The following is a 12503-nucleotide window of genomic DNA, read 5'->3' on the forward strand; positions in this document are numbered from 1 at the left end:
GGCCCTGAATATCTGACCAGAATTTTGGTGTTAACACTAGAATCTTCCCCACACTTTGGCACCTAGAAATTTTCCACTTGGCATTGCTGGACCACAATTCAGTGCTGCTTCCACCATAGCACATTCTCATTTCAAGTAGCCTCATTCTTCTTGCTGAAACATCTCCTCCAATACTTCAGTTCTGTCTGCTCTACTCCACCCTTGCCACACCAACATGCATCCCTATCCTTTGGGTGTCTCTCCCTTTCATACACCCTGATGAATTAGTGAATCCACCCCCACCCTAGACTTAAATGTCACCTCAGATTTACCCCAAAACATATACAGAAGATAAGATCAGAGACCTAGAGCTGAAAGGGACTAAAAAGACCACCTCCTCCAGCTCTCTCCTTTTATTTTAGATAAGGAAACATCCTTAGGAACTTTAAGTTAATTGACCAATGTCATATAGTAGTAATTGTTCAGTTGTGTCTGTCTCTTCATGACCCCATTTGGGATTTTCTTAGCAAAGATACTGGAGTGGTTTTCCATTTCCTTCTCCAGTTCATTTTACAGATGAGGAAACTGAGGCAAAAAGGTTAAGTGACTTGTCCAGCATCACATAGCTAGTAAGTGTCTGAGACTGGATTTTTCTACTGTACCCCATAGCTGCCCACATAGTAGTAAGCATCAAAGATACCATTATGCCAGTTTTCCCCTCCATTTTCATATTAACATACACTTAATCAAAATTGCTTCACAAATTATGCAGATCAAATTGTTCTGATAAATAAGGTAGTAAATAGATTTAAGACAGTGTAATATTAATTAAGGTGGGACCTTTTTACTATTTTAGAATGCTAAATTAATTAAGTCTCTTTGATTGAATCTTACTAGGTATGAAACCCCAGGCTGGTTAGCAAACTAGTTCACTAGTTTGAGAAAGGCGGGAAGCCCCCAGGGCCTAAGGGGAGTTGCTAAGACCAGAGCCAATAGTAGGAGCCTAAATTTTGGTGGCTCAGATGACATTTGATGACATCTAAAGACTACATAAAAAGAGAGAACAGAGTTGTTTGCTTGAGGCTCTCACTCCTGGAGAAGTGTTGGTGTGGGACTCTGGGCAGCCTCTCTAAGAGCCTCCTGGCTCATCAGCCCAGATGTTGATGTTTTCCTGGTAACTATGAATTGTGACTTGGTCTGTTTATATTGTGTGTGCTTGTAATTTGTTTTTACTTGCTCTGAAGTTCAGGTTGCTGGCTTTTCCTCCTGAACTAAGTGAGTTTATATGTATATGTTGGAGTAAAGTAAGATTGTTAACCCCTTAATGTTGCTTTCCTTAGTAAAGCAAATCAAAAGAACCTGTGCTGGCAGCATTCTTGTTATTGGGCTTGTGTTGGTCTTTCACCCCCACAGCAGCTGCTAGCCAAATTGTTGAAATGGACAGTCACTCAAATGCTACACTTTTTTTTCTTCATTTCCTTATGTAATATTTTTTAGTTTTCAACATTGATTCCCACAAGATTTTGATTTACAAATTTCTCCCCATTTCTACCCTCCCCCCACCCAAAGATGGCATATATTCTGACTGCCCTTTTTCCCAGTCTGCCCTCCCTTCTGTCACCCCACTCCCTCCCATCCCCTTTCCCCTTACTTTCTTGCAGGGCAAGATAGATTTCTATACCCCATTGCTTGTATATCTTATTTCCCAGTTGCATGTAAAAAACAACATTTTTTTGAGCATTTGTTTTTAGAACTTTGAGTTCCAAATTTTCTCCCTTCTTCCCTCCCCACCCACCTTGAGAAGGCAAGCAATTCAACATAGGCCACACATGCAGCAATATGCAAAACACTTCCATAACAGTCATGTTGTGAAAGACTAATTATATTTCCCTCCATCCTATCCTGTCTCCCTTTATTCAATTTTATCCCCTTGACCCTGGCCCTTTTCAAAAGCATTGGCTTTTGATTACCTCCTTCCCCTCTCTGCCCTCCCTTCTAACATCCCCCCTCTTTTATCCCCTTCCCCTGTACTTTTCTGTAGGGTAAGATACCCAATTGAGTGTGTATGTTATTCCCTCCTCAAGTCAAGTCTGATGAGAGCAAGATTCATTCATTTCCTTTCACCTGCCCCCTCTTCCTTCCAATAGAACTGCTTTTTCTTGCCACTTTTATGTGAGATAATTTACCCCATTCTATCTCTCCCTTTCTCCTCCCAATATATTTCTCTCTCACCCCTTAATTGTACTTATATATTTATTTTTAGATGTCATCCCTTCATATTCAACTCACTCTGTACCCTCTATACACACACACACACATATATATATACATATATATAAATATATATATATGTTATATATATGTATATATAACATATATATATATATAAAAGGTTTCATGAGTTACAAATATCATCTTTCCACGTAGGAATGTAACCAAAACAGTTCAACTTTAGTAAGTCCCTTATGATTTCTCTTTCCTGTTTACCTTTTCATGCTTCTCTTGATTCTTGTATTTGAAAGTCAAATTTTCTATTCAGCTCTGGTCTTTTCTTTTTCAAGAATGCTTAAAAATCCTCTATTTTATTGAAAATCCATATTTTGTCCTGGAGTGTTATACTCAGTTTTGCTAGGTAGGTGATTCTTTGTTTTAATCCTAACTCCTTTGAATTCCAGAATATCATATTCCAAGCCCTTTGATCCCTTAATGTAGAAGCTGCTAGATCTTGTGTTATCCTGATTGTGTTTCCACAATACTCAAATTGTTTCTTTCTAGCTGCTTGCAATATTTTCTCCTTGACCTGGGAACTCTGAAATTTGGCTATAATATTCCTAGGAGTTTTCTTCCTGGAATCTTTTTTCAAGAGGCAATCAGTGGATTCTTCCAATTTCTATTTTACCCTCTGGTTCTAGAATATCAGGACAGTTTCCCTTGATAATTTCTTGAAAGATGATGTCTAAGCTCTTTTTTTGATCATGGCTTTCAGGTAGTCCAATAATTTTTAAATTATCTCTCCTGGATCTATTTTCCAGGTCAGTGGTTTTTCCAATGAGATATTTCATACTGTCTTCCATTTTTCCATTCTTTTGGTTCTGTTTTATAATTTCTCGATTTCTCATAAAGTCACTAGCTTCCACTTGCTCAATTCTAATTTTAAGGTAGTATTTTCTTCAGTGGTCTTTTGGATCTCCTTTTCCATTTGACTAATTCTGCCTTTTAAGGCATTCTTCTCCTCATTGGCTTTTTGGAGCTCTTTTGCCATTTGAGTTAGTCTATTTTTTAAGGTGTTATTTTCTTCTGTATTTTAGGGGTCTCCTTTAGGAAGTCATTGACATGTTTTTCATGGTTTTCTTGCATCACTCTCATTTCTCTTCCCAATTTTTCCTTTACTTCTCTTAGTTGCCTTTCCAAATTCTTTTTGAGCTCTTCCATGGCCTGAGATCAATTCATATTTTTCTTGGAGGCTTTTGATGTGGGCTTTTGGAATTTGTTGACTTCTTCTGGTTGTATTTTTTGATCTTCTTTGTCACCAAAAAAAGATTCAATAGTCTGAGTCTTTCACTGCCTGTTCATGTTCCCAGCCAACTACTTGACCCTTGAGGTTTTTGTCAGGGTTTGACTGCCTTCAGAATGATGAATGCTTTCTCTCAAGCTTCAGGGATGTTGCGTTGCTATTTTCAGAGCTACTTCTACACAGCAAGCTCTGCCATACCAGCACTCCTCCTCCCCCAAGAACTGCCAACCAGGACCATGACCCAGATCCAAGCAGGGCAAAGCAAGAGAACCCTGCCTCTGCACTAGCAAAGTGCTCCCTGCACTCCTGCTCTGATTTGCTGTTCAACTCCTCCCACCAGGTGGGCCTGAGGCCAGAAGCAACCGTTGCTGGAGCTCTGGAAGCAGCCGCAGGAGCTTCCTGCTGCTGCAGTTGCTGCACTGCACCACCTTGCCACCCCCAGGGCTGGGGCCGACTGTGCACTCCTCTCACCCCAATCCAGCAGTTTTCCCACTGACATGCTAAGTTGACTTTGGCATTTGTGGGTTGAGAAGTCTGGTGGCTGCCACAGCTCAGTGATTCAGGGCCCTATGGCTTGCTCTGCCCCATCTCCTCAGTGCCTGGTCTGTCCTAGTGTTCCCCATGCTGGGCTGCGCTCCACTCCCAGCATGGTGTGATAGACCCTTCCCAGTGACCATCCAGGCTGTCTTGGGCTGGAGACCTGCTTCCCTCTGTTATTTCATGGGTTCTGTAACTCTAGAATTTGTTCAGAGCCAGTTTTTACAGGTTTTTGGAGGGATTTGGGGAAGAACCTAAGTGAATTCCTGCTTTCCTGCCACCATCTTGGTTCTGCCAACCCCCCAAGTGCTGCACTTTTGATGGTGAGCCAGAAACCTTACCTTCCCATATGCCAAGTATGACATACCACTCAAGAACATGAAGTATTTCTGGATCCTATAGAACATTTTATTAGTGAAGTAAGAGGTTCTTTTGCTTCTATGGAAAGTATTCACACTTCAGGATTACAAGGTTGTATAAGACTTTATACTAGTGTTTTCCTTTTGTTTAGCATCTCTTCATATACCTCTTTTTCCTACTTTCAACTTCTAATGCAACTCCCTTGGGTTTTCATCTTTAAAACAAACAAAGAAACAAAAACACCTTTAAAATGTTTGCTTATTTGGGGCACCACAGTGGAAAGAGCATAATATTTTTAGTCCGAGGACATAGTTATATGAGCCTCAACTTCCTTAACTATGAAAATGAGGGAGGTAGATTAGAGTCCTTTGAAGTTCCCTGCTGACTCTAAATCTGTGACTCTCTATTGAGTTTGAGACGTCTGTTGCAGTTGTTCATTGTTTTTCAGTCATATCCAACTCTTCACGACTCCATTTGGGGTTTTCTTGGTGGAGGTATTGGAGTGGTTTGTCATTTCCTTCTCCAGGTCATTTTACAGATGTGGAAACTAAGGCAAACAAGGGCAAGTGACTTGCCCAGGGTCACACAGCTAGTAAGTGACTGAAGTCAAATTCGAACTCAGGTCTTCCTGATTCCAGGCCTGGCATTCTACCCACTGAGCCACCTAGCTGAGGTATCTAAAGGATATCCAATTTGAAATGTGGAATAGGTAGGTCATGATGTGGAAATGGAACTCAAGAGAGAGACTGGAGCTGGATATAGCAATATTGTAGTCATGTGCATAAAAATTATAATTAAACCCAAAGAAACTGACAGCAATAATGATGTGTGTGTGTGTGTGTGTGAGAGAGAGGGAAATGAGAGATCAAAGAGGAGAGAGAAAGAGAGAAAGAAGATAGAGAAAAGAGAAAGAAGAGAGAAGAAGAAAGAAAGAGAAAGAAAGAACTGAACCTTTAGGTACATCCACAATTAATGGGTATAACATGGACATAAATCCAGAAAAGGAGACCAAGAAAGGGTAGTCAGACAGGTAGCAGGAGAATAAGGGAGAGAGAACAGTATTATAAAATCCCAAAGAGGAGAGAGTATTGAGGAGGAGAGGGTGGTCAGCAGTTTCAAATGCTGCCAAGAAGTCAAGAAGGATGAAGACTGAAAAAAAAAGACAGATTTGGGAATTAGGTCATTGATAACCTTGGAGAAAGCAGTTTCAGTTGAGTGATATAATGAGAAACCAGATTACACAAGGCTTAGAAGAAATTTAAAGGAAGAGTGGAGGCACCAACTCTTTTTTTAAAGAGGTCAGCTTTAAAGGGAAGGAGACAACTAGATTATCAGTTAGCAAAGATGGTAAGATAGGGTAAAAGGTTTTTTTTAAGGGTAGAAGAAAGTTGGGCAAGGGACAGCTAAGTGGCACAGTGGATAGAGTGCTGGGTCTGGGTCTGGAGTCAGAAGACTTATCTGCCTGAGTTCAAATCTGGCCTTAGAAACTTTACTAGCTATGTGACCCTGGGCAAGTCACTTAACCCTGCTTGCCTCAGTTTCCTCATCTGCAAAATGAGCTAGAGAAGAAAATGGCAAACCATGCCTGCATCTTTGTCAAGGAAATCCCAAATGAGGTCACAAAGAGCACAACTGAAACAATTGAACAACAAAGTTGGGCATGTTTCTAGGCACTGTAGAAGGAATTGGAAGATAATGTGAGATTAGGAATTTCTTATATAGATGGCAATGTGAAAGGCCATAGAAGAGCTCAGTCCTTCCAAATATACTATAGTAGGGTAGGGGTGATGACCTGGCAAAGGACTGACAAGGCAAGGGATTGGAGGTTATGGTAAGGGCTAGTAGGACATAGGAAGAGATAAAATGATGGAAGATTGTGATCAATTCTCATATGACACGGACTCAATACTCTTTACCATCCTGGTTGCCTTCTCTGCGCACCCTCAGGCTTATCAATGTCCTTAAACCATGCTGCCGTGAACTGAGCACCATTATCTAAATATAACGTGGCAAGGTCAGAGTACAGGGAAATTACCACCTCCATTCCTGGGAGCTATGTCCCTCAAGATCCCATTAGTTTTTCGGCTGCCACATCATATCACTCATTCATACTGAATTCTCAATCCATTAAAACCCCCAGATTCCTTGCAAAATAAGTGCTGTATAACCATGCCTCTTCTGGCTGATATTCGTAAGGTGGATTTTTTTGTATCCAAGAGTAAAAGTTCAAAATTGCCCCCCCTGAAGTTCTTATTCAGGTCAGCCCAATGCTTATTAAGATCCTTTTGGATCCTGTCTCTGTCCCTCCCAGCTTTGTGTCTTCTGCAAATTTGGTGAGCATACTACGTGTGCCTTTATCTAAGTCACGGACAGAAATTAAATAGCAGAGGGCCAAGTACAGATGTCTGGGGTAATCCACTGGAGAAATGTCATCACACTGACACTGAACCATCAACAGTCACTCTTTGAGTCCAATCGTCCAACCAGTTCTGAATCCATCTTCAAAAATTCGATTCAATGAAACATTTATTAAGCACCTAGCACTGTGTAAAAATGCTAGGGATGCAAATAAGAAAAAGAAAGATGGTCCTGCCCTCAAGGAGCTTAGAATCTAATGAGAGAAGTCACTATACAAAAGGAAGCTAAAAAGGGAGTGGGGGCTACCAGGAGGTACCTAAGAGGTGAGTGTGGTATTTGTGGAGTCCAAACCAAGAAGAACCGCTGATGGAAAATGAAGAGTTACCTGGAAAGTATTAAGCCCTATAAAGGGAGGCTTCGGGAGGACTTTATTGCTGGGCCCTCTAGCCCTCCAATCAAGGGAAGAAGCCGCAGAAGGATGAGAGGTGTGGAGTATCAAAACTTGAGTCAATCTGCGAGATGTGGAGATTTCAGGTGATCAGCTTAGCCTGGGGGAGGCTTGATGTTCCTGAAGTCCAAACCAAGAGCTGCTTATGGAAAATAAATCTGTGATTGCACTCCTTTGTAATCCATACCTCTGTATCTCCACAAGAATAGATACTTTATCAAAACTTTCCCAATCTAGGTAAATAACAGGCATAGGCACAGCACTCCTTACAATCTATTAGTTTAATAATACTTTAAAAAAAAAAAAGAAATGCAGTTAGACCTGTCCTTGACAAAGCCATGCTGACACCAACCATCTCTTTAATGATCCTTTCAAGAATTTGCCCAGGAGCTGAAATCAAGTGCACTAGCCTATAGTTTGCACAATCTCTTCTCTTCACTTTTTTTTCAAAAATCCAGACGTTTGCCCTTCTCCAATTTTGTGCTGTCTCTCCCGTTTTCCATGAGACTCTGAATCATTAAGAAAGGAGGCAGAATGTCTTGGGAATCAGTAGAGGACAGACAGCCACTAGGATTTAGATTCAGTGATAAATTTACATAGTGTGAACCTCAAAAGGAGAGTAGAGTCTAGAAGTAGTAATGAAAAGAGTTTCTCATTGACAATTGAAGAAACTTGGGCCCAGGGAGTTTGAATAAGTTGGCCAAGGTTGCACAGACTGTAGGAATCCAAACTGAAGGTTTATTAATTAGTTCTTCTTACTATTTGAAAAGGCTGTCTTGGCATATTAGATGAAGACTTATGAACTCTGATCAATGTAATAACCACCCATGATTTCAGAGTACGGGGGATGAAGCATGTTACCCTCCTCCTGACAGAGAGATGATAGATTCAAGGTACAGATTGAGATTTATATTTTTGGACACAGCCAATGAGGGAAATCTGTTTTGCTTCACTATGCATATTTGTTACAAGAGTTTTGTTTCTCTTTCTTTTTTTTTTAACTGGGGGTGAGAGATGAAGAGTAGGCTCCCCCTAGATGAGAAGAGAACAGAAGCAGAGCCAGAAGGAATCACAGCCAAGCAGGACAGCTTTGAATGTTACATGTTGAATCTATTTCATATTTAAAAAGAAAAGCAAATTCTATATAATGGACACTTACAGCTTCATGTGCAGTTTTCTTCTGTTCTATACTCTATATAAAAATATTCATTTTGTTTGGTGTTTGTTAAATACAGAATTTTTTAAAAGGGAGGAAAAAAAGAAGAAAAAACAGCCTCATTTCTACTGTAGGCATCACTATCCTCCTACTTACCCAGATTTGGAACCCAGTCATTTGAATAGGGTTAAGGTTATTCCCTTTATCTGTTCAGTTTCTAAGTTCTGTCAATTCTACCTCCATGGTATTTTCTTACATCTCCCTTCCTTTCTCTCCATTTACATGCCCAGAACCCTAATTTAGGGCTTCATCAATTTTCACTCAGACTATTTGTAATATTTCCCTAATCTACCTCTCTACTTTCAGTCTCTCTCACCTGACCAAAAAAAAATTCTTCTTCAGGTGCAGGTCTTCCCATGTTACTTCCCTCTTCAGAAACATTCAATGACTCCCTGTTGCCTCTAGGTTAAAATATAAATGCCTCAGACTCTCAGTTTTAAGACCCTCTACAAGCTACCTTCAACCTACCTTCCCAGATGATTCTTGGATCATATGCCCTCCCCCTGACCGCACACACATACACACACACATATGCTTTCCCATGCCTTAAACTCTACATTTCAGTCAAGACAGACACCTAGTTAATCACCAATTTGACATTCCATACCCTGCTTTCGCGCGTTCTCTTAAGCCATACTCTATGCCTAGAATACATACCTTCTTCATCTCTACTTTTCCCAGAATCCTTATCTTTCCTCAAAGCTCAGTTCATAGGTCATCTCCTCTATCAGGAGGAATAATGCTCCAAGTTCTATTAATTGTTTAGTTAATTGAATGATAGCTCAGGTTATATTATTTTGTTTTCTACTAATAGTTCTTTTCTCTTATACTCTCTTGCAGGTGCCTTCCAGAGTCTCCCAGATGGTTGCTCTCTCAAAATAAGGAAGAAAAGGCCATGGAAATTATTAAGCACATTGCAAGGAAAAATCAGAAACCTCTGCCAACCTTTCTTCAGGTAGTTTCTGGATCTTATCTAGAGAAAGGTGGGAAAGGAGATGGGAATAAATGGTTGTAGTAGCTATAAGCCAGGAGGCATGGAGTCATAAAAAGTCTTGTTATCCAATCCTGTCATTTTATAGGTGGAACAATTGAGGGGAAGTGGCCACTCAGCAAGTTAATGGGCAGATCCAAGACTTGAACCTTGGTCCCCAGGGCCCTTTTCATTATATTATGTTGTATCTAAGATGCTTACCATTTTTTTTAGTAGGAAGGCAGGTTGCATGGAACAGGAGATTTGGGATATGTTATAGAAGAGTAAATTAAGCTAGACACATGCTTGGATATGATGACCACCCATTCTATAGCAATAACCAAATGATTTCAGAGCTTTCAGTATACTTGAGGTTAACTTATGGAGGCAGAGTTGAAGTCTAGGCCCAGTAGATCCATTTTGGTTTCCATGTGTCTCATTAAGAGCTAGACTAGAGCATGTATTAGGTGGACTAATCTCTAGGCCTGATTTAATGGGAGTCCCGGGGTTAAAACATACAAATTCAATTCTCAGTCAGTTAACAAGCATTTATTAAAAGCTTACTATGTGCCAAGCAATGTGCTAAGCATTGGGGGCACAAAAAAAAAGACAAAAACAAGAAGTCTGTTCTCCAGGAACTTGAATCCCTGGTGCTTTGCCCAGTATCTGGCACATAGTGGGTGCTTAATAAACTCTTACTGACTGACATACATACTAATAGGGGAGAGAATATGCAAATAACTGTGTACATACAGTGTAAATAGAAAGCACTGTCAGGGGCAGCTAGGTGGCATAATGGATGGAACATGGGCCCTGGAGTCAGGAGGACCTGAGTTCAAAATCAGCCTCGGACACTTAACCAGCAAGTCACTTAACCCCTATTGCCTAAAAAAAAAGTGTAATGTCAGAAGGAAGGCACTATTAGCAGGAGGAACCAGGATTTCCCCTGCCCCCACCCTATCCCCACCTGAAGAAAGTAGAATTTGAGCTGAGTATTGAAGGAAGCCAGGGAAGCTGGGAGGTGAAGGTGAGGAAGGAAATGCACCAGGCATGGGGGATCATTGCTACAAAAGCAGAGAGTCTGGAGATGGAAAATTGTGTATGAGGAAGAACAAATAGACCAGGGTGCTTAGATCAGAGAATGACTGAAGGTGGGGTAAAGTGTATAAAGATGGGAAGAATTGTGAAATATTTTTTAGGAGGGGGGAAAGCAAGGCATTTAGGGTTAAGTGACTTGCCCAAGGTCACACAGCTAATAAGTGTCAAGTGTCTAAGGTCACATTTGAACTCAGGTCCTCCTGATTCTAGGGCCAATGCTCTATTCACAGAACCACCTAGCTGCCCCAAAATTGTGAAGCATTTTAAAAGCCAAACACAGGATTTTATATAAAATCATGGAGGTAATAGAAAGCTACTAGAGTTTATTGAGTGGAGAATTAGGCAAAACATGGTCATGGCTACACTATAGGAAAATAATAATAATAGTACTTTTAATATACAATACCTTATTATAATAATTATAAATAGATAATATAATAGTACATTTACATAACACTTTATGGTTTGCAAGGGCTTTACAAATATTTTCTCATTTTATTCCCCTAACCGTGGGAAGTAGATGCTGTCACTATTCCCATTTTAAATATGTGAAAACTGAGGCAAATGGAGGTTAAGTGACTTGCAGGGTCCCGTAGGCAGTAAATGTCTGAGACAGGATTCAATCTAAGTCTTATTGACTCTAACAAAAGTATTCTATCCACCCCACCATGTTGCTGCCACCTGAAAATCACTTTGGTAACTGAGTGGTAAATAGACTAGAGTAGAGGGACTTGAAATGGGGCAGGGCGGGGGAGGGGGGGGGGGACGACGACACAATTTTAAAATTATAGCAATAGTCCAGGGAAGAGGTGATGAAGACCTCCTCTTATTGGCTGGGTGACTCTGGGCTAATTGCTTAACTTGTCTGCCTCAGTTTCCTCAATGGTAAAATGGTGTTAATAATGGCACAAGGTTATTGCGAGGATCAGATGAGATAATGTTTATAAAGTGCTTAGCATGGCACATCTAATTCTGCATTTCTTGGCCTACTTAAACAGAATTATGCAAAGAATCTGTGATTCTCTAGGTATGGGGAACTCCCTCCATCACAAGTTATCTGTAGATAAGTCCTAAGGAATACTAAGGCACAAAGAAACTGACTTCAGTGACATGCCCTGGGTCACACAGCCAGCACATACCAGAAACAGGATTCAATCCCAGCTCTTTCTGACTCCAAACCCAGCATTTCATCCATGCTGCATCTTTTAAATGGGGCATATTGAAGAATTATTAATATAATTAATACAATTAATATCAACATTACATTATTAATTATATATAATTATAATTAATTATAATCATATATTGAATATATACGGAATATTCAAAATACAGATTATGTAATTATATCAATGATATAAATATGTTAATAGTAATAATTATTATTGACAATAATATTTAAGTGGTGTTTTACAAGGTTTACAAAGCCCTTTACAAATATTATTTCATTCTATTCTCACAACCATCCAGGGAAATAGGTGCTATTTGTTTTACGGATGAGAAAACTAAGTCAGGAAGAGGCTGACCCAGGGTCACACAACTGTTAAGCTTCAGAGGTTGGATTTGAACCCGTGTCCATTGCTTTATCTATCTAGCCACCATATAGCTTCTCTCGATGACTTTAAGGGATTCATCATGAACATCGATGATAGTTTTGTATAACAGTACAGGGACACCCTTGTAGCCAACTGAGGCAGAGAGGTCTATTTGGCCCCTGAACCAAATGGTTTCATCCTGTATATCTGTGTCTGCCTCTTACTGCTTTAGTCTTTCCTCACCAGATATGAGGCTGCTGCTTCTTTGCTCCTGTTAGCCTGTTTGCCTGTAACAGCCATCCCTACTGCTCCCCACCCACCATCGCAGCATCATAGATAGAATTGAAAGAGATCCTTGGGGGCCTCCACAGGAGGTCCTTGCCAACATTTCACAGAGGAAGAAAACCGAGGCCCGCAGGGGTTTAAGTGACATTCCCAAGATCACTCAGGTTGTAAGTGACAGAGCTGGGATTGGAATCTAAATCCTC

At 40.4% G+C, this 12503-nt stretch overlaps 1 protein-coding gene across 1 annotated transcript in view; it reads left to right on the forward strand.

Annotated features, from left to right (window-relative positions):
• SLC22A2 (solute carrier family 22 member 2) overlaps positions 1-12503 on the forward strand; it is a 49486-nt gene that overhangs the window by 20126 nt on the left and 16857 nt on the right. Inside the window, exon 5 of the mRNA XM_036765767.1 lies at positions 9253-9367. Coding sequence (XP_036621662.1) covers positions 9253-9367 — 115 coding nt within the window. The remainder of the gene's footprint in view (positions 1-9252; positions 9368-12503) is intronic.

This window comes from Trichosurus vulpecula, chromosome 7, assembly GCF_011100635.1.
Source record: "Trichosurus vulpecula isolate mTriVul1 chromosome 7, mTriVul1.pri, whole genome shotgun sequence".
NCBI classification, from domain to species: Eukaryota; Metazoa; Chordata; class Mammalia; order Diprotodontia; family Phalangeridae; genus Trichosurus; species Trichosurus vulpecula.